Genomic DNA, 23,476 nt, shown 5'->3' on the forward strand with positions numbered 1-23,476 from the left:
GTTGTGAGTGGTTGTTTCATCAGTATTTTGCAACGGTTTCACCTTCTTTATTAAGGGGTCTTATCTGCTGCATCATTTCTGTGCATTTGTTTCTATGACCTTGGCTGGTAAAAGCATTTGCCTATTTGATATGTTTGTAATTGAATTATCTTGAAATGTTTTTACAAAAATTCCTTATTTCTTTGGCTATGCTTTTCATTGTAATGTAGGTGTGGTGAGCCGACTGTCACTGAGCATGATGTCAGCAGTCACGCCTGATCGACAAAACAGCTAGAAAGAGGAAAAGTTGCTCTATTGATGTGAAGCAGTAAAATCATCAGTCTGTGACTGCTCTGAGCCGGTGCAAGGTAAAACAGGCAGATGGTTAGCAACTACTTGCCTGTTAGTTCTTAAGCCCTTAGTTAAAATGTAAGATCGTCTCAGTAACTCCCCCCACTCCATTCAGGACCTTTGTCCATGAACCTGACAGCAGCCACAATGACCTTCTCTAATCCTGCTGAGCTTTTCTATGGATTATATGGGCATTGATTTTGGAAGTATCTGATTAATACTTCATTTATCTATGACAGCCCTGGAGGAAAAAGTAACACTTGACGAAACTTAGGCTGGTTTCACACTACGTCTTTTTAACATCCGTTGAAAACGTTATTTTAACGGAAGTACGGATCCTGTGCAAATCCGTTTTCACTTCAATGCATTTTCAATGGACTCGCGTCCACCTGCGTTCGCATGCGTTTGCGTCCGTTAGACGCAGGATCCGTCCTTTTGCGTTATTTTAACATGTTTCAAAAACGCAACATGTAGCGTTTTTTTGCTTTGTCAAAATAACGCATCTCACAGGATCCTTCACATTGCGCCGCGAGCTGCAATGCATTTCAATGAGCGCTGGATCCTGCCTAGCAGAATGCGTTCAGTTGCGTTGTAACAGGATCCTGCTTTTGTACTGAGCATGCCCAGAAAGTACTGAGCATGCCCAGAACCAGTCTCCAGTGATCTGTCTATCTCTATACTCCCTCCCTCACCCCCTCTCTCTCTATTTCTGTCTTTCCCCCTTCCTCTCTCCCACCTGAGAGCTGCGGACACTTGTAACCAAGGTAAATATCGCGTAACCACTTCTCTTAGTTACCCGATGTTTACGTTGGTTACGTGTGCAGGCAGCCCGGCTCCTAGCAGCTGCAGACACTCGTAACCAAGATAAATATCGGGTATCCAAGGCCGATGTTTACCTTGGTTACCAGCGTCTGCAGCTGTCAGAAGCCTCCTCCCAGTCTAGCTCCCCTCACTCCCGATCACATGACTCCAATGCCCGCCCCTAAATATCCAGTGCAGGATCCTGCAAAATAACATATGCGTTTGCATACGTTATTTGCTGTAAAAGCAGGATCCGTACTTCCGCTAAAAAAACGTTTTCAGCGGATGTTAAAAAGACGTAGTGTGAAACCAGCCTTAGTTACGCTGATTACTTGATTTCCAGTCAGTTGGACTCACTTTTCATATATTACTGTTGAGGGATCTGGACAAATTTCTGACATACAGTATATTGCTGCATCCTAATATATCTAATCCACTAAGTCACCATAAGCCGTAATACTCCACTCCCCATTTTCTGATCATACACAGTGAGGCAATGTTTAGGTTCTTTTTTAATTTCCCATAAAATATGAATACAATTAAAATAAAATCCAAAACAAGCAAATGTTCCTTCATATGAAGTGAGGTCAACTAAGGCTAAGCTGAACTGTGAAAAGCATGGATCACCAGACCAAGCTGCTAAGGTTTTATGCACAAAAATGCAGATCCACGCAATGATCAGGACAGGCTTGTATGTGTGCACCCATAGACCTATGTAGCTGAAGTGATGGCCCAGGGGCACCTCTGGCTGTGTAGTCGTGGCACTGGTACTGAGGCAGACCCCTGGTTCCACCACTTCTTTAACTTCGGGGACTGACTTGAATGTGCAGTGTGGGACGTCTCTTTCACTGGCCGATGCACAAAGAGTCTTCAGGCAAAAGTTGAAATGCACAAAAACTGACATTTATTCAAGCACAAAATAACACTCCGGTCAGCAGATTCCGGCAATATTGGTGGAGCTGGGGACAACCTGCCCAAACGCGCCCTCTGGTGGGGATATGCCCTAGATACTCCTCTTCTCCGGGCTCCCACTCTCCGGTCAAGCACACACTGGACCCACACCAGCGGAATAGACCCTGAGGTTGCGTCCACCTCCTTTACTCCGGTGTCCCCTGGTGTTCCGCTCACACACTCACACTTGCCGCTGCAGATGTTCACTGCCTGCTGTCCCGGATCCTTCTCCTCACACACTCTCACAGCCCTTCCCTAGATATCCGGCCGACTCCTCCTTCCCCGGTGGCAACAGCCGTCCCACCCGGCCACTAGGGGGTGCCCTAACACAACACATACAATAATAAAAATCAACACTTTTAATAATCACAATGCCGGGTAAACTATGCTAAACTAGTAGGGGGTAGGCCCACCCACTACATGCCTCCCCTCTTAAAATCCGAGCCTCCCGGCAAGGCTCTTAACTATAAACACATTAAAACAAAAACCTTTCAGGTCAGTCCACGACCACAGCGGCACCAGTTCAGCGGCACTCCCGGTCTTTAGGGGCGCTTAGAGGCGCAGCAGCGCTCCCGGTCTCTAGGTAGCGCCCGGAGGCTCAACAGCGCTCCCGGTCTTACGGTGGCGCCCGGAGACGCAACAGCGCTCCCGGTCTTAGATGGGCGCCCGGAGGCTCAACAGCGCTCCCGGTCTTAGTTGGCGGGCAACAGACCCGTAAAACTTTTAACAGAAACCTTCTGCCGGTCTGGGAACAACACCGGTCTTAAACATGTTGGCTGAAACGACTTACTCTGGAGGCCAGGCCCTCTTCCACTCCTCCGCTTGAGCCTGGATGTAGGCCCCCAGAGATTGTCCCGGCTGACGGCGGACCCGTCGGAAAGACAAGGGGGCAAAGGGTGGTTCTGCTGGCGTGGCTGCCTCGGCTCCTGGCGGAGGTGAAGGTGTCGCTACCCGGGGTGGCGGTGGCGCGTCCAAAACAATGACCGGTTGATTGGTCACATGCTGACTCACGGTTACCACTGGCGAAATCTTCTCCGGATCAACGGTCGGCCCAGACGATGGTTCCGGAGCAGCAGCCGCGGTGCGCCGGGGGTGAGAGGGCTCGGACGGAACCGGTTTTGCATGGCTCCGGCGCCGCTCTTGTTGCTCCTCCCACTCCAGCTCCTCTTGCCACTGAGCCGCTTCCCGGGCAGTCGGCATCCGGTTCACGGCAACTGCAAATAGGCCGCGGCTACCTGCGTCCGGCAGAAATTGCACCTTCTCACCCGGCCAGAGTGTGTGGAGCCGTTTGGGCAACCCCTCCACGTCCAGGTGGACTCTATTGTAGAAATAGTCATCCCCCGTGCTGACCTCGCGGATGAAGCCGTACCCCTCCTTCTGGTTAAATTTTACCACCACGCCTGTGGTAAACTGCAGGGCCAGCTCCTCTCCGCCAGGACCGGACAGCATCTCCCGGACAAGGGTTTCGGCCAGAAGACGTTCCCGAACAGGGTCGGGCTTCGGAGACGGAGCTCTGGGGTGCGGTTCGGTGGACGGGACGATTACCGGGTCCCAGATGAAACCCCGGTGGTCCTTCTCCAGACGCTCGGTCAACACTTCAGCCGGCTCCAACAAGGGAGTAGATGGTGTGGCGGCGCCAAGCTGTGGGGTCTCCCAAGGGAAGGCTGTAGCCCCCGAACGGCCTCCTGGTGGCGTAGCATACGTCGCCTTCACTTCGGTGATGGTACTTCCGGTCTGTGCGTCCCAGGTGGTTTTCCAAGACACCTTATCAGGGCGCGTAGAACCTCCCGGTCCCACTGGAAGATCCACCATAGCTGCCTCACTGGCAGGGGCAAACCTGGGTCGGCCCCGGCCTAAGGTGATCAAAGCCATGGTTGTAGCCAGTTCTTCCGGTTGCCCAAAAGCTGCCATCTCGGATCGCTGTGCTGTAACTAGCGGTGGCGTCAAAGTGCAGACTGAGGGAAAAGAAGGCGGGCCTCTGCTTCCCGCTCTTAAACAGTAACCTCCCCCAGCCTCACGCATCCACTTGACTCCTCCGCGGCGGTACCTCTTTTTCTTCCGAACACCGCCCACTTTGTATGTCTTCAATGCCCTGGGACTGGCGCCTCCCCTCTTTGGGCGGAGTACTCTGTGCCTCTTCCTCGGCACCGGCCAGCCCCAGGCTCTTCTTTCGGCACCAACTTTTCGCGCCTTTTCTTCCACTTCACAGATAACGGCCTTCCTACCGCCATCTTGTGCCCGGTCCAACGCTACGGGCACTGGGTTCTCTTCCCACCAGGGGGCTGGAAATCTTCCCTCGCAGTCGGGATCCTGTGCCCCAGGCACGACCTGATCTCCAGCTTCTTGGGTTCCTGGCAGGGGAATCGCATCCTGCCGACTACGCCACATGAAGTGATGGCCCAGGGGCACCTCTGGCTGTGTAGTCGTGGCACTGGTACTGAGGCAGACCCCTGGTTCCACCACTTCTTTAACTTCGGGGACTGACTTGAATGTGCAGTGTGGGACGTCTCTTTCACCGGCCGATGCACAAAGAGTCTTCAGGCAAAAGTTGAAATGCACAAAAACTGACATTTATTCAAGCACAAAATAACACTCCGGTCAGCAGATTCCGGCAATATTGGTGGAGCTGGGGACAACCTGCCCAAACGCGCCCTCTGGTGGGGATATGCCCTAGATACTCCTCTTCTCCGGGCTCCCACTCTCCGGTCAAGCACACACTGGACCCACACCAGCGGAATAGACCCTGAGGTTGCGTCCACCTCCTTTACTCCGGTGTCCCCTGGTGTTCCGCTCACACACTCACACTTGCCGCTGCAGATGTTCACTGCCTGCTGTCCCGGATCCTTCTCCTCACACACTCTCACAGCCCTTCCCTAGATATCCGGCCGACTCCTCCTTCCCCGGTGGCAACAGCCGTCCCACCCGGCCACTAGGGGGTGCCCTAACACAACACATACAATAATAAAAATCAACACTTTTAATAATCACAATGCCGGGTAAACTATGCTAAACTAGTAGGGGGTAGGCCCACCCACTACATAGCCAACGTGAGTGTTTGCATTTACAAAACTCAAGGAAAATATTGTAGTAAACTTCTCTCCATTGACCTAGCAAGTATTCGGAAAGCTGTTTAGCATTTCTGTTGTTGCTTGATTTAAGTTTGTCCTTGTTGCCATAAACAGTGGGAACATTCCGCTGAACATTTCCTTCCATTGTAAACAATACTGGAGACATACCATATACTTTGGGATGAGATCAATCCTGAACGTTTTCTTTGTCAATATTTACACTCATGGTAACATTGACACTTGTTTGGATTATGAACCGTATAGTTTACATTTTATTTTATTCATTACGGAAATATGTTTTTCAGTGTCTTTGGATGTCATCTGTTGCATTGGATATTATATATTTATTATAGATAGAGGTTCATGTGGTGCGGCTGAACACAGATGGTGGAATTCCAAAAGAAAACACTTTCTACAATGTTCCAAAAATGGCAAAAAATGTAATCATTCTAAAATAGAGCATATTACACAATGTTCCAAAAATGTGGAAAAAGTTATTATTATGACTTACAGGACACAGAGAACGCAACGGTATGAATTAGTAAAGACCTCAGTCTTCTTCTGACAGCCTTAGGCCGGGGTCACATGACAGTAGAAAAAATTAGTCCGATTTTCATCCAGAAAAGTAAGACGATTTTTTTCTTACTTGTCATCCATGAGTTGTCCCTATACAATCAGTTTTTTTACAGTAGCAGTAATTAATCATTTACAGGACGATTTACAGTTACCTTTGTTACAAAATTGTGATGTATCCATAAAAATTAGTGCTATACTGCGGCAACTGATTTTTTCACACATCCATAGACATGAATAGGTGAGTCCCACCTGATTGCATCGTGAAATCGTAGTGTGCTGCAATTTTTTTCAGTCAGTGAAACATATTTGCTCTTCAGCACTGCCCTATTGTACAACATTGGTCAGAGTGTTATCTGATAAAAAATCAGATTTGCACATCTGATTTATATGTGTGATGCCCCTGGACTATAAGGTCGTCACAGGGTACTACACAAACTGCCCTCCCGTGCAGTATTCCACCTCCCTCTTGGTTCTGCGTCCCTACGTAAGTGGTGTTGCCTCCATCAGTGAATCAAAACCCTAGAGACACCCTGCACCACATCCACCTAACACACCAGTGGAAGGCTTGAGAGGAATAGAGTCGCCCACCTGGGGGGTTGGGGAGGGTAGGTGAGGAAGTGTAGTGGAGTTGAGCAGAAGAGAGAGAGTAGCCATCAAGCTGAGAGGAGCTCAGAGGAGGTAAGGAGTGGGACTCCCAAAGTAACGGCCTAGGTTGCAGACGGTGGTCTGGGCCTAGAAGGAGTCAGACCCCCGGTCGCAGCTGATCGTGGCAAGGTGCTCGGGCTCGTCGAGGAGAATGGCCGGCAGCCTGGTCCTATCACCGATCCGGGACCGCAGGCACGACAGGGTACACGGACCCTAGGTCGGGGAGTTGCTTCAGGTAACCTGACAATTCACCTGAAGTTAACGGAGCCTTCACGATCCATTCCCACCCGCTCCAAAATCGGGGCATTAGCGCAACGAGGGGGATAGGACTTTCCAACCAAGAACAGTCCAGAAAATCCCGTGAGCGTGAGCCCTGAGAGCAAGGTCCCTCACTTAGTCATAGTGGTTCATCATACATTGTATATTTAATTAAATGTCCATGCGGTCTCGGGTATGTTGGGGAGACTACCCAACATATCCGAGACCGAATAAGTAAGCACAAATCCACCATCAGGTGCAAGCAGACACTCCTACCTATCCCAGCACACTTTCATCAGATGGGTCACACGGTAGCACAACTTAGGTACCAAGTTTTGGAACATGTATCACAACCAAGGAGAGGTGGTAATAGGGTGCAGAAACTAAAAGAACGGGAGGCCTTCTGGATATATACCCTGCAAACATTAAAACCATTCGGTCTCAATCGCGAATATGAGGTCTTTTATTAGATTGAATAGCTCCTCCTTTTTGGGACTCACTTTCTGTGTCATATATTCCTCTTGCCTCTCTATCTTTCTATAACTTTTTTCTTTACAACACTTCACCATTTCCCTTTAGTTCTATTTCTTTTGTTGTATTTAGCATATCCAGTTTGTTGTTCATTATTCCTCCTCTTTCTTTTCTTTGTTCATATCTTCTCTATTTTTTATTTTTTATTTCTCTTTTTTTCTTTAGTTAAATATTCTTTAACCTTCACTTTTTATCATTTTTATTCTCCATTCTGTTTTATTTTATTATTTTATTATATTATATTTTTTCTATTTTTTCTATTTATTTTATTTGTTTTTCATTTTTACTTCTATTTTATTTCCGTCTTTATTTTTATTTTTTATATTCATAAAAATATTTTTTTCTACTGTATTTTTCAACAACATGTTACCTTTTATTCTCTAATTCTGACATTTTTTTATTTATTCTTTCTTTTCCTTTTGTATCTTTTCATCATAACAGCTTTTCTCATTCAATTATTCTATATTATGTTTCTACTTATATTGTCTTATCGCATCACTTTCTACCTGGATTAATTTGATTATTCTTTTTTTCAGGCGCAGTGATTATCACACGACTTCACATCACAGACGCAGCATTGATCACATGGAATGCCCTACCGATCTCACAGCCATCAGGAGAAGTGAGCCCGCTCATGCGCGGTCATGTCCGCAACTACGGCCGGTCTGCGCCTGCGCCCTGCTCACTCCTCCTTTCCTCTGCACTTCTCCGATGATCGCCGCTTGCGCATGTGCCGATCGGCCTTGTGGGCCCTTCTGCGCATGGGCGATCGAGCGTTTCACGGTGCGGTCCACCGACCGGATGTCCGGTCTATGCATCACTTCCACGCCGCATGACGCACACACGGGCTGCCTGTGGCCACAGCGGGCGCATGCGCCGACCAGCCCTCCTGGCTTCTCCGCGCATGGGCAGCATGTGTGCCACGACCAGTCCCTGCGTCACAATTCCCTGCTCACAGCTGGTCCTTATCGTATATAAGGGCGGTTCTCCTATCACCACGTGCACCACAGGAATTCACATGGAGACTGCTTTCACAACCCATGCCTCTGAGTTTTTCTCTTCTCCCAGGTACAGTTATTTCCATGGCTACCACTGCTCTATTCTCACAGTTCTCTTATGATGTTGTTTGCTCTCTATTCTTTACTTATCTTTTGTCTTTAGGAATGTGATGAGCTCTCCTTAATCTTCCTATTCTTGCTCCTCATCAGCATACCAGGTGTGTTAAATGATTTTACACTTCCCTATTTCCTTGTGCTGTTGACTCACTATAGATACCTGTTTATATGTTTTACAGGCACATACAGCTTAGTACTCTAACCCTTAGGGTGACTGTCCACTTTGGGACTTATGTGATGCCAATTCACTCCTGTGCGGTATGTAATGCTGTTTTGTATCTATGATTCCCCACCTGAGGCATTTGTATACATACATTGATGCACTTTTTCATTTATAGGGTATCATAAGTCAATACACCAAGCTTTTACTGCCTTGCCAGTTGTGAGGATCTCACTATTACCAGTATACCCACGTAGATCTGTGCCAATCTACATCTGAGCGGTTTGTAGTGTTTTTATCATCATATGCTTGTCCTTTTAATGAACATACACATATATATTGGCATATATTTACACCTATAGGTTCTAATACGCGGCCACTGCTGGTCACCATTTTCCTCTTTGTTGTGAGGACACTATCTACTCTCGCTATAAGATACCCATTGGGTATGTATATCCTCCCAAATTATGACTTAATGGCTATTATAGCATTATGTTACCCTATGTCTCACTATTTATATTTCTTACCACAGTATTTTATAGTGGAATTCACAATTCTGATAACATCTTTGGAGTACTTGCCCTCATTCCCTCCCCTTGGCATACTAATATTGGTCAACAGCAAAGGTATTTCTGTTCAGACTTATCTTTGTTTCTGACTTCTCTTCTCATTGTTTTGCTTCTCCTTCCTTGTATATTTGTTTGTTTTCTTTTCTCTTTTCTTTTTTCCTTCTATTTTCTTTTTTCTTTTTTCTTTCTTCCTTTCTTCTCTTTTGTCTCTCTTTTTTCGTCCTTTGTTGGTCACCGTCAACCTTTTTTGACTCCGCCTCTGCAACCTTGCTACCATACCTCTACCTTCTCTCCCGCCGCTTCCCTTTACAGAGACACTCCTCCTCTCCAATACCTTTTTTTGAAATACATGTCGGGTTCTATCTCTAAATTCATGTCTATTTTTTAGGCAATTAAAACTCTCTATCTGGATCTCCTTTATATGGGAAATACATGTGTTTATCTCCTATGACCATATAGGTACGTTTTTGTATGGTTTCAATTATCTACTTGATGGCGATTTTTTCCCTCTGTATATGAAATTTTCATTTTTCATTCCTTATTGTTATGCCGTATATGGAATACGAAACTCTTTATTGAATGGCTTTTTCTAATATATCAATTTATTGATCTTGTTTTTGGTAGATGTCTGAATTTCTTCTACCATCTCTCCATGTAACGCAGATGTGCGATATTACGATTATGTCTTTATTAACATGTTTTTTTCTTTCTGTATATTTTCACTATAGATTTTCTCTGACGAAGGCCTATGTGTAGAGGCCGAAACGTTAGAATTGAATTCCTTTGACCTTTGTACCAATAAAAACAAGCAAATTGATTGTCAAGCATCATCCTGTCTCAGACTCTCATTTTTAAGTGTGCCCGAGCTAACCTTTTTGTATAGTGGGGAGGGGGGCCCGGCTAGTTCCAAGCTACCGGGCCATCAAGTTGAAGTCTAAACTAAGTGCCAGGAGGAAGGTCACGGACCACCAGGCAGCACCACTTGGGGACGAGCCCCGGACGAGCTCCCCTCAGTGGCAGCAGTACCCAGAGACTTGGTTTACCCAGTTGTTGGTGTCTGATTATGAACTGAGTGAGTACGAGAGTGACCCCTTCATCCCCACGGCACTTCCCAGCCTTCACCGAGTCCCAGGGCATCCCCTACTCGTGGAGGGTTCCAACACCTTGCTGCCCCGTTCTATCATCCCCGGGTACTCCCAACAGCAGCGGTGGTACTCCTAATTACCACACACCACGGGTGGCGTCACGAACTATAACTCCCCTGTAAATACTTCCCCCTCTTTTTATTCGAGTGGCCGCACGACCCCGGGTCCGGAGACCCTCGAGCCACAGTGAATCCGGATCCGAATAGCTCGGCTGCTTCCACAGGGGCGGTACATATGCTTGTGTGAACCAGCCCTTATACTTCAGATTTTTCCTCTGAAATAATCCAATACAGGGTATGTGTACACGCTCAATATTGCCATAGATTTTTCTGTAATAATAAAAAGTGAAAGGGCTCGTTCACATTGTGTGTAAATCGGACGAGAGCTATTCGATGTTTTAGCAGATACTACTCGCTGCAATGTTTTTCTATGGGACAATGCCGACCAGCTTTTTTTTCCTCCTGCCAAATCGACATAAGAAAAAAAATTGTTAGCTTATAATGGACAGTGTGCACCCATACAAGTCTATGGGTGTGAGCAACATCGGACAGAACTCGGGTGTGATCAGTATAGTCCGAAATACGCCCCGACAGGAAATGGAGAAGATGGAGAAATTATTCTCTCCTAATTCTCCACACCTGTGCTCTGATTCTCCCATACGAGAGAATGAGATCACATTAAATAACACTCGGCTCATGATCACAGCAAAGTCTGAGCGAAGTGTCATTAGCGTTTGGCTGGCATCCTATTATTTCCCAGAGAAGCATTGCAGCTATAAGTCTCCTCACTGGCAGCCAGAACTAGTTTGTCAGGTCTCCGCAAAGAGAAAAGATTTCCCCTTAGACCCCATAATAGCTTCTCATACAGCCAGATCAGATCTCATACTTTGCACTGACGAGGGGCAATCACCCCAAAACACCGTGTCTGGAAATTGAGGTTCTGATCTGGCATAAATCGTAGGTCATATGAAAAGGCTTGTTAAAGAGCCACTTTTGACTTTTAGGATTGCTACTTCCAATAGGTGGTGCTAGAGTTTGTCTCCTCCCTCCCCGAAGAGGCAATTTGAATATTACCCAAAGGAGCATTGCAGCTATAAGACTCCTCACTGGCATGCCAGAACTGGTTGGTCAGGTCTCTGCAAGGACAAAAGATTTCACCTTAGCATCCTATTATCTTGCATCTGATGCCATACACCAGTGTAACCCTGACCTTAAGGTCCATTTTCACACAACGATATCGCTCTCGAGATATCATCGGTGTCACGGTGTTGGTGACGCACATCCGGCCTCGTTAGCGATGTCATTGTGTGTGACACCTTTTTGCGATCTGTAACGATCGCAAAAAGGTGTCAAATCGTTCGTCGTGTACACGTCGTTCATTTTTAAAAAATCGTTCCTCGTTTGGAACGCAGGTTGTCGTTCCTGCGGCAGCACACATCGCTATGTATGACACCACAGGAACGAGGAACAACATCGTACCTGCGGCCGCTGGCAATGAGGAAGGAAGGAGGTGGCCGGGATGTTCCGGCCACTCATCTCCGCCCCCTCCACTTCTATTGGGCGGCCACTTAGTGACGCCGCTGTGATGCTGAACGAACCTCCCCCTTAAAGGAGAGATTGTTCGGCGGCCACAGCAACGTCGGTGAAATAACTGATCTGCTGCGGATATGAAAGAAACGCCTTGATGTAAATCCACAAGAAAAAATATAAGAAGCAAATGCAAGAGACTTCAGAAATCACACTCACTTTGCTGGTACTGTACAACACTACATTTTCTCAATGGAAAAAGTACGCAGGGAAAACATGCTGTTAAAACTTTCAATGTTTCAAGCCCATATATTACATTTGAAATAGCATCTATGGCAGTTTAAGGTGTGAGCTGCCGCATATATTCTTTCATCACTTACATTTCAAAACTGACTAAAAATTCTGCTGCCATATAAAAGACAATGATGATTATATATAAGAAAAGTGAGAATGTTTATGGTAAAATTTAATGCAGATATTGATCAGTGTAAACAATTCTGCCACATAGAGAGAGATACCTGGTGGCTCCTTATTTTAACAAATAGCTGTGAATGTAGAAACCTGTGTCTGGTATAATATGAGCATACAAAGCGGAGCCTATGATGGTGGGTTACTTTACCTCATTAACCTGCTTCTTGTCCAGATGAAATACTTGGCCAGAGCTGGTAGAAGCAATTTCCTCATAGATCTTGTAGCCAACGTGACTTCTGTCATCGCAGTCTCCAGTCAATACAAACACAACCTGTCGGAATATAATGCGTGCACTTCTAGGACTTCAGTGTCATAAATGGTAGCGTACTGAGTGTGACTTCAGCCTCGCTCTAAATGGGGGGTAACTTACAACAATATTAGGGCTCTGCATTCATTGTCAAATATTGGATGCTCTTTTGGTGTCAAGTAGGGAACATCATCCACCATAAGTAAATAGCAAAAAGTATGTGTAAAAAAAAAATTTGAAGTGTTACCTATTCAGTACATAGTTCTATACCTAAATTCCATCCTTATGTTTCATGCATGTGAAGGTATACTTACCCTGCTGATTATCTGTCTTTTTGGCCTCGTAGTAACAATGTTTCAAGATCATCATGGCCCGGCACCTGCCTTCAAGTGGTGCTGCGAGCATGGTCATTCCCTGCACAAGGTGGGCTGCTGGAAAGACACCTGAGATGGAACGTTATGGGCCATGGAAATAAAGATGGCAGGACATAGCCTGAAGCCGAGCATGGGCCATGCCAGTCATGGGTGGCACTGAAGAAAAGGAGAACAAAGCGCTAACCTGTGTGCTCGTAAGCTGGAGATTAAGAGATGCCCTGTGTTCAGTGGTGCCCACCTCCGGCAGCTGCGCCAGAGGGGGAGAGCCAACTCAAGAAGCTGATGCAGAATGGACAACGGCCTTGAAGAAACAGGAGGAGCATCCAGAAGAGGCCTCACCCTGAAGGGTGCGGTCTGGAAGATTGAGACTCCCCCAACAATACAGGTAGGGGCCATTGTTGGAGAGTGAAAAGACTACGATGGAGCAATGCGGAGTGTGACCTGAGCGTAAAGGCTCATGGCTCAGGGTTCTGCCCCAACGAAGGCCTAGACAGTTGGACTTGGAAAGTCGTTGTGGTGGTAAGAAAAATGTTCTGCTGCCAGGAGGTCTGTTGGATCCGGAGGGTCCCCGAAACGTCCGGGACTCAATACCTGGACTGGAGACTGCAGTGGCTGCTCCCGGAGGTCCATAATCCTGTGGCAGGGATGAGTCTGCACCAACCAGGTGCGATCCCACATAAGTACCAGCTGTCATGTATGTGACCCAGGGTGCCCACTCAGCCATGTACGTGAAGGTGACTGAGTCCAAGGCTACCTAGGTCTGAAGCTGGTGAGGAGAAGTGTTGAAGTGGCTGTGAGAGGAACCTGTCCCACAGCGCCCACTGTTGTGCTGGTTCCATTTATGCCTGCGGGACTGTTTTGTGTTCTGTGGGGGGGAGTCAGGAAATCTGGCTCCCTGAAGAAGTTAGCCCAGAGCGGCCAAAGTTGTTGTTTGTTTTTTCTTCCCGGTTTTGTTTGGCGCACATGCACAACCCTCTGCTGAATGGCAGGACTGCGAGTGGCAGGAAAGGTATGTACCCTCCTCCATTAACTCTGTCCAAGCCTATGAACTTTGCCTACTGTCCTTGGCCCATGGACCTTGCCCTTTTATCTCATGGACTTTGTCCCATGGAGTTGCCCCTTGCCCATGTCGCCAGGATTCCTACCCGAGCAGTGTTGTACATCAGTGACTTTCATTTCCAAAGAGGTGAAGAGGAGGAAGGAATTAGGTGACAATGAGAAATGTGTTCGGGACTGTTGCATTCCCTACTAGAAACAGGCAGATTTATGGACAATTCGCTAACAGCTAATCGGACTGTTGCCTGCGGGCAGCCTGCTTAAAAAGTTAGCAACCTCGTCTGATACCTAGATAAACAAACTGGACTCTAGCTTTAGCCATCGATAACGGACTTTAAAGTAATGTGTTATAGATATGTGTAGTAAAGTTCTGTTCTCGGACAACTAGATTTAAGTGGGGAGGCATGTAAGAGTGGTTGAGACCCCTACAATATAAAGTGTATGGTTATATAAAATATAAAGTGTTATGTGGTGTAAATGTGTTAACATTGTGTATTTGTCAGAAATAGCAGAATGGAGAATGTTAAGTAGAATGTAGTGTAAGGTAAAGGTTTAGGATATCATTTATAAGAAGTAATATAAAGCATAGGAATGTTATGTAGATAGATTTTGTTAGTAGCAGAAACAGTTCATTTTAAGTTCAGATCTCTGTGGGGTGGATGTAGTGTTGAGCACGGAGTCACTTTCTGGTTAATGAGAGAGCTGAGAGCTAGTTCTGCAGTGGGGTTCCTGGAGTGAGTACATAGCCTTGTAACTTGGGCTTGTTGGGGAACCTGGAGGTATCCTCCAAGGGTTCAGAGCCTAAAGCTCACCTTGGGAGGAGCTTAGAAGAGTCCAGGGACTAGACGGCTGTCGGGGCAGAGAGCCTCGGACGAGCCAAAGGAAGTCGAGTGACTAGAAGCCGTCAGGGGCAGTGAGAGTACTACAGATAGCCAAAGAGACAAAATGGGGAAGAGGAGACATAAGCCCAGTAACTGGAGGACTAGGTCCCAGTTAGAGGGAAAGGCCAGATGCAATGCACCTGGAGAAAGCGGGAACAGGACGGTAGAAGTGTGGCCATGTCTGTCATGATGGTGGAAGATGAAATAAACTGATCTGTGTTGTTTTGTCAAGAGAGCTCCAGGGTCATGTGTCTATCTCCTATGTCTATGATGGTGACAGCCTGTGGAGTGGTGGATGCTGCCATGAAGAGAATTGTGTTGCACACCCTGTCCAATGCTGTTTACAAACACTGAGTTCCTCTGGCAAAAGAGTGCAGAGCCATCATGGCCCACCATGCATGCATTCCTTCACATGCAATAGTTTTCTGTATTAATGTGTGCACTGTAGAGGGTGTACATGATGTGAGTGTTGTAAAGTGATATCTGCATAATACAGATGTTGCAACAAAACACTATGGATCTATTATATCCCTATTTTACTCTACTGCAAAAAGTTAGTGGAAATCACACCTCCATGACTTTACACCTTCAGAAAATATTGTATTAGCAGGAAATATGTTTGTCTTATGTTCTGTGGACTAAACCAAGGGTGCGTCTTATAGTAAGGTGCATCCTAAAGTCTAAAAAATATGGCAAACTTTTACAAATAGGAATGTCTTAAAGGCCCCCCTTACACATTAGACTAAAGTCAACCAACCACAGAGTGGTTTCAGCCAACAGTTGAATATGTATGGGTGCCTCTGGCATCATCCCCACAGATGACATTGAGGGAAACAAAGATCTGGATTGGGGAATTTGACCATTCATTTGTTCTCCCGAGCTGCTACTAGATAATTGTGGGAGAATCTGCCTCATAGAAATTACAGGAATACTCAGCCCAGTGCTCCTGTGTATGGGGTAGTGGGGAGAAAAAGCTGTCCCCAATGTGTGGGGTCTTCATACTCACTTGTGACTGTTTCTGTTGTATCAGCTGTAGGACATCATTGGCGAGCTGGTAATCTTTCGATCTTGCATCAGTAAACACATAAATAAATGATCCAGGGAGAGATATTTCCAGGGCAATCTTTATAGCTCCTACACTCATTTCTGGGCAATCACCACCACCCTGCATTTTGGTAAAATAAAAGCAACACAACAAAGTAATTCATTATTTAGAAATGGTTTACACAAATCAGATACAGAGGTTATCTAACCAACAATGACCTATAGTGTAGATAAGGTGATAAAGCAATTATTCAATTTTTCCATATTAGAATGATATACCGACCACATAAAATAAATACACTACACACGAATTCATGAATCTATGCGACTCAGCTATGAGGGGGCACCGTAATCACGTAAAGTTTCATAGCAGGGTCACCAAGTGCTGAGGGGCATAAAACAAAAAAGTCATCAACGATCTGCTGATTTCATAACTGCTGAGTCCAAACCTCCAGGGATAACTGACTAGGGTGGGAAAATTATTAAAATATAACCTTTATTATTATTATTACTATTATTATTATTATTTTTAATTGAATGATGTTTCCACCGTGCCGAAAAAGTCTGGACCACACTATTCTTCAATTAGCAGGGATGCTATAAACAATATCTGCATGGAGTATAATTAATTAGCAACCATGTAGGGACCCCAACTCTAAATATACCATAAAAGAGGTTCGAATAACATTAACAGTGGGACATAGTGATAGTCACCATTTAGGCATCACTCGTAGAAGTAACTGCCCAAATACCATAAACTAATGTTGGAACCAACACTAAAGAAATAGACGGGGCTATAGAAGATAAACCTTCCCTTGGAAGATGTTATACAGTACATAGTAGGAGGAAAAACAGCCTCATAGACTCAATATGTTAATTGTGTAGCACTAACATCTGCAGCTCAATTAGCCAAATAACTGCAGCATCTCCTGCCATTAGGATATAATAAAGTCTGCTAATAGAAGCAGTGATGCTTGGCTAATATTGCAGCATGTTAAGATATAGTATAGTCAGTATCAGACATAAACTGTTAAAACTGCATGCATTTCTGTCTAATGTATTACATATTCACTGCTCAACGCGTTTCATGCACCCAACAAGCAGTGAACTCATCAGGATGCTTGTAAACATAATCAATGTACCCCAAGGATTATATTACTAGGGGTGTAATGACATCATGATAAAGTGGCTCTGGGAAAAAGGGGAGGAAAAAACGAAAACGCAAAAATGAAAACTGGGGTTAAACATACCAAACATGACACAAGTGGGTATAAGAGCAGCATGCTAAAATCAGAACAATATTAATCATTACATATGGCAAAATGTAAGCATTATGCTTATAAAGATAATATCCATAAATGCAATTACTGATCGCGATTTAGATGAATGCGATCCACTGCTAAGTATTAGGCAATAACCTTGTTTAAGGCTTTATAAAATTGTTGAAAATGGGAAAATATTTTGAAATTTGCAGATATCTCATGCAAACTGCTATGGGTGGAGAGGGGTAACTAAGGACTTTCTTATATATCTCCTTTTTCCTAATATTCCTAATATTCATAGCAGGTATGCAATTCATTATTCACATGTTCAAATTAGCAAGTAGCATTTTTCATTGTATATTCCAATATTTTTCCATATGCTTGAGGCATTATACCATTATCTAAGTTTGATGTGCAGCCTTATTCTTATATATAGTATGTATTTTTGGCTTGCACTCATATATATATATTAGTGCTCACTTCAGTTATCCTATTCAGTTATATGTATTTTTTCTGAATGTGAACACAGCTCCGCCCCTTTCGGCCATGTTTTTTCCATCTCCTATATAAGAAAGTCCTTAGTTACCCCTCTCCACCCATAGCAGTTTTTAATTGCAATGAGATGACACACAGTTAGGGTCACAGAGCTAGGGACCCCAATATAGAGATATACCTTGACGAGGTTTTGGGGCTCAGTTACATTGATCAATGCGATTGCTAAATATCTCCTTTTTCCTAATATTCATAGCAGGTATGCAATTCATTATTCACATGTTCAAATTAGCAAGTAGCATTTTTCATTGTATATTCCAATATTTTTCCATATGCTTGAGGCATTATACCATTATCTAAGTTTGATGTGCAGCCTTATTCTTATATATAGTATGTATTTTTGGCTTGCACTCATATATATATATTAGTGCTCACTTCAGTTATCCTATTCAGTTATATGTATTTTTTCTGAATGTGAACACAGCTCCGCCCCTTTCGGCCATGTTTTTTCCATCTCCTATATAAGAAAGTCCTTAGTTACCCCTCTCCACCCATAGCAGTTTTTAATTGCAATGAGATGACACACAGTTAGGGTCACAGAGCTAGGGACCCCAATATAGAGATATACCTTGACGAGGTTTTGGGGCTCAGTTACATTGATCAATGCGATTGCTAAATATCTCCTTTTTCCTAATATTCATAGCAGGTATGCAATTCATTATTCACATGTTCAAATTAGCAAGTAGCATTTTTCATTGTATATTCCAATATTTTTCCATATGCTTGAGGCATTATACCATTATCTAAGTTTGATGTGCAGCCTTATTCTTATATATAGTATGTATTTTTGGCTTGCACTCATATATATATATTAGTGCTCACTTCAGTTATCCTATTCAGTTATATGTATTTTTTCTGAATGTGAACACAGCTCCGCCCCTTTCGGCCATGTTTTTTCCATCTCCTTTATAAGAAAGTCCTTAGTTACCCCTCTCCACCCATAGCAGTTTTTAATTGCAATGAGATGACACACAGTTAGGGTCACAGAGCTAGGGACCCCAATATAGAGATATACCTTGACGAGGTTTTGGGGCTCAGTTACATTGATCAATGCGATTGCTAAATATCTCCTTTTTCCTAATATTCATAGCAGGTATGCAATTCATTATTCACATGTTCAAATTAGCAAGTAGCATTTTTCATTGTATATTCCAATATTTTTCCATATGCTTGAGGCATTATACCATTATCTAAGTTTGATGTGCAGCCTTATTCTTATATATAGTATGTATTTTTGGCTTGCACTCATATATATATATTAGTGCTCACTTCAGTTATCCTATTCAGTTATATGTATTTTTTCTGAATGTAAACACAGCTCCGCCCCTTTCGGCCATGTTTTTTCCATCTCCTATATAAGAAAGTCCTTAGTTACCCCTCTCCACCCATAGCAGTTTTTAATTGCAATGAGATGACACACAGTTAGGGTCACAGAGCTAGGGACCCCAATATAGAGATATACCTTGACGAGGTTTTGGGGCTCAGTTACATTGATCAATGCGATTGCTAAATATCTCCTTTTTCCTAATATTCATAGCAGGTATGCAATTCATTATTCACATGTTCAAATTAGCAAGTAGCATTTTTCATTGTATATTCCAATATTTTTCCATATGCTTGAGGCATTATACCATTATCTAAGTTTGATGTGCAGCCTTATTCTTATATATAGTATGTATTTTTGGCTTGCACTCATATATATATATTAGTGCTCACTTCAGTTATCCTATTCAGGGATGGTGTTCTTAGGCTTCAAAGCTTCTCCCTTTTTCTTCCAGATGTATCGATGGTCATTATGGCCAAATAGTTCAATTTTAGCTTTGTCAGTGCACAGGACATGTCTTCAAAAATTAAGGTCTTTGTTCCTGTGTGTTTCTTTTGGAGTAATGGTTTCTTCCTGGCCGAGTGGCCTTTCAGCCCATGTTGATACAGTAATCGTTTCACTGTGGATAATGGCTAGAGATGAGCGAATGTATTCGCCACTATTCGGTATCCAACGAATAATAGAGTATTCGAGGTATTCGCTATCTGACGGCTAATATGGTATTCACTTTTATACTTTATTTTCATTTCTGACTTCCTGGCGCCTTTTTCCAGCCAATGAACACATCTGATGTTGCTTACCCTCACAGTAACACCACAGCCATCTTTGTTGTGGTCTTACTGTGATTGGTTTGACCGCACAACGTCAGAGGGGCTATATGAGCCAGTGGCCATTTTGGTCTGTCGGTCTCTCCCTCTCTCTTTCATACTCACTGATCACCAGCACAGCATTGCACGGCTGTCACACTGTGGCGGGTTCTTCAGCTTTTTAAAATGCCGGCCGCTCATTATTCCATCTCGTATTCCCTGCTTCCCCTACCCACCGGTGCCTATGATTGGTTGCAATCAGACACGCCCCCACACTGAGTGACAGATTTCTCACTGCAACCAATCACAGCCGTCGGTGGGCGGGTCTATATCATGTAGTGAAATAAATAATTTAAAAAAAACGTGCGGTCCCCCCCAAATGATACCCAGCCGAGGTAAGCACACAGCAGCGGGCCGATATTCTCAGGCTGGGGAAGGCTAGGGTAAAGCTCACAATTCTCTTCCTGAGAATCTCTTCCTCTTGGCTGATTTCTTTTGACTTTCCCATGATGCTACACAAAGAATCAATGTGATTCAGGTGTGCATTAAAATACATCCACAGGTGTGTCTCTAATTAACTCAGATATTGCCAAGAAATGTATCAGAAGCTTCCAAAGACATGACATCATCATATTGGCTGTGTCATATTGTTTAAAAGCATAGCACTCTTAGGGGTACTTTGCACTTTGCGACATCGCTAGCCGATGATAGCGATGCCGAGCTCGATAGTACCCGCCCCTGTCGCACATGCGATATCTTGTGATAGCTGCCGTAGCGAACAATATCACTATGGCAGCTTCACACGCACTTACCTGCCCTGCGACGTTGCTCTGGCCGGCGACCCGCCTCCTTCCTAAGCGGGCAGGTCATGTGGCGTCACAGTGACATCACACGGCAGGCGGCCAATAGAAGTGGAGGGGCAGAGATGAGCGGGACGTAAACATCCCGCCCACTACCTTCCTTTTGCATAGCCAGTGGATGCAGGTAAGGAGATGTTCCTTGCTCCTGCGGCTTCACACACAGCGATGTGTGCTGCCGCAGGAACAAGGAACAACATCGTATCTCCTATTGGTGCGACATTATGGAAATGTCCGACTGTCACGAACCACCGGGGGGGGTCACTCAGAAATCCCCCGCGCTGGCTACCAGTACGTCACAATCGGGGGGTAACAAGTGGGGGTCACCCCTCCTTTATACCTCCCGACCGACAGACAGAGCACGTGACGCGCTCTCTAGCGCCCCTCTTATAGTCAGGCCAATTATGGAATTGCCCGACAATAAGCAAGGAGGCCGCTATACTACTTATGCCGATTATTGAAGGGTCCCCGGTGAGAGTAGGGTATATATTCCCCCGACCTCCGCGGGCGGAATATATAAAACCTCCCCGAATCTCACTGGCCTCCCCACAATAATCCTTGGCACAACTCGCTGCCACCAACCGCTTCACGGTAACTATTAGCCGAACACACAGACGTGGGATTCAAGATCGAGATAACAGAACAGCCCAAGATTAATTATATAATTTAATCAGCCTAAAGCCACACTAGAAACTACAATATATACAATAGGGAATCTACAGAATATACATATGTCAGAGTACAGTTACAATCAAAGCATGGGTTACAAACAGGCATACACAGTTCCAGCAGTTACCTTGTGCGTCTGGCCACAGGGGGGCGCTGTAGACCAGGTTTCCAGGAACTCCCTCACAGGTCTTTCCCAACCAGGCCCCCGAGCAGAAGAACACTGGAAAATGGCCGAAGTAGGGTTATCAACCTGGGCAAATCCAGGTCCCCTCCTACCTTAGTGACCTCAGAGGGAGCACTGCTCCACCCCTGGCTGGAGTTATGGACAATACCCACACATGGAATATGGGCCATAACTTTGCCTGGGAGCGTCGTAGGCGGACGCCAACGCTCTCATTGTGACAGCTATGAATTTAGCTACAGAACGAGAGGACTCATGACTTGTCTACTAGTTCCCCATTGGCTGATATCACGCCTGGGGTATTTCCCCAGGTCCTGCTCCCATAAAAAGGGTGTGCCAGCATCGTCCGCATGCGGAGACACCATTTTTATGGTTGCCATATTTATCGGAAATATGGCTTGCGAGATATGAACCATTTTTTACTGGAGTCGTCCTGTCTGGATACTTCCAAGCTTGCTAACTAGATAGCAGCCCCTACTACAGGGTCACGGCAGGGAGTCATCCTGTGTCCATTGTTCCCACATCACCTAATCTCCATATCACAGGAGATGGCCATGGGATGTGTTGCTAGGATGTGACACCTTCACAGATGCTGGACATCTGAGAACAAGAAGGGAGGGGGCACTGCCATGGAGTGATGAGAGTGATTATGACTGGAAGTCATAATTCATCTTCATATCCCAGGGTTTCCCTCACACCTCCCCCCTTTTGAGGGCGCTAGGGGGCAGCACACTCCGGTGTTCCCCCGTGCGCCCGTCCGCGACCTCTCCTTGTCGGGACAGCCCGTCTGCGTTACCGTGGTCCCGGCCCCTTTTGTGGCGAATGGTGAAGTTGTATTGCTGGAGCGCAAGGCTCCATCGCAACAATCGCCCATTCGTCCCAGAGACGGTGTGCAACCAGCTGAGGGGATTGTGGTCCGTCTCCACGATGAAGTGGCGCCCGTATAGATAGGGTTGCAGACGCTGCAGGGCCCACACTATGGCCAGGCACTCCTTTTCCATCGTGGAATAGGCCACTTCCCGTGGTAACAGCTTCCTGCTCAGGTACAAGACTGGGTGCTCTTGGCTCGCAGAGTCCACCTGGCTGAGCACCGCACCGAGGCCGAAGTCACTGGCGTCGGTCTGTACTACAAACGGCCGCGTGAAGTCGGCTGCCTGTAGCACGGGCGGGCTGGACAGGGCGTCCTTTAGGGCCCGGAAGGCTGTCTCGCAGTCCATTGTCCAATCGACTGCAGAGGGCAGCTTCTTCTTGGTGAGGTCCGTCAAGGGCTTTGCCAGGCTACTATAGCATGGAACAAACCTCCTATAGTACCCAGCGGTCCCCAAGAAGGACATCACCTGCTTCTTGGTCCTGGGGGTGGGCCAGGATGCGATGGCTTCCACTTTCTCAGGCTCGGGCTTCAGTGTTCTCCCGCCTACCCGGTGACCGAGGTACTGGACCTCGCTCATGGCCAGCTGACACTTTCCCGGCTTGATGGTCAAACCTGCCTGGTGGATCCGCCTGAGCACCTGTGCTAGATGCTCTAGGTGATCTTCCCAGGTGGGACTGAAGACGGCAATGTCATCCAGGTACGCGGCCGCGTACCCTTCAAGTCCCTTGAGCAGGGTGTTGACCATCCGCTGGAAAGTGGCAGGGGCATTCCTCATCCCGAATGGCATCACCGTGGACTCGTACAGTCCAAATGGGGTAATAAAGGCAGAGCGTTCCCTGGCCTTGCGAGTCAGGGGGATCTGCCAATATCCCCGGCTCAGATCCATGATGGTCAGGTACTGAGCCCCGGCCAACTGATCGAGCAGGTCATCGATGCGTGGCATTGGGTATGCATCGGCGACTGTGACAGCATTGAGCCCCCTGTAGTCCACGCAGAACCGAGTGGTTCGGTCCTTCTTAGGGACGAGGACTACAGGCGAGGCCCAAGCGCTGTTGGATGCCTGGATCACCCCCAGCTTCAGCATCTCGTCAATCTCCTGGCGCATGTGTTGCTGCACCTCCAGGGAGACCCGATATGCTGAACGCCGGATCGGGGGATGATCCCCAGTGTCCACGTGATGGACAGCCAAGTTAGTCCTTCCAGGCT

General features: G+C 45.9%; 1 protein-coding gene across 1 annotated transcript in view; it reads right to left on the reverse strand.

Annotated features, from left to right (window-relative positions):
- HMCN1 (hemicentin 1) overlaps nucleotides 1-23,476 on the reverse strand; it is a 921,797-nt gene that overhangs the window by 827,082 nt on the left and 71,239 nt on the right. Inside the window, exons 3-4 of the mRNA XM_075322013.1 lie at nucleotides 15,711-15,869; nucleotides 12,295-12,417 (exon numbers count right to left, since the gene is read on the reverse strand). Coding sequence (XP_075178128.1) covers nucleotides 12,295-12,417; nucleotides 15,711-15,869 — 282 coding nt within the window. The remainder of the gene's footprint in view (nucleotides 1-12,294; nucleotides 12,418-15,710; nucleotides 15,870-23,476) is intronic.

The sequence above is a fragment of the Anomaloglossus baeobatrachus genome, chromosome 8, assembly GCF_048569485.1.
Source record: "Anomaloglossus baeobatrachus isolate aAnoBae1 chromosome 8, aAnoBae1.hap1, whole genome shotgun sequence".
NCBI lineage: Eukaryota > Metazoa > Chordata > Amphibia > Anura > Aromobatidae > Anomaloglossus > Anomaloglossus baeobatrachus.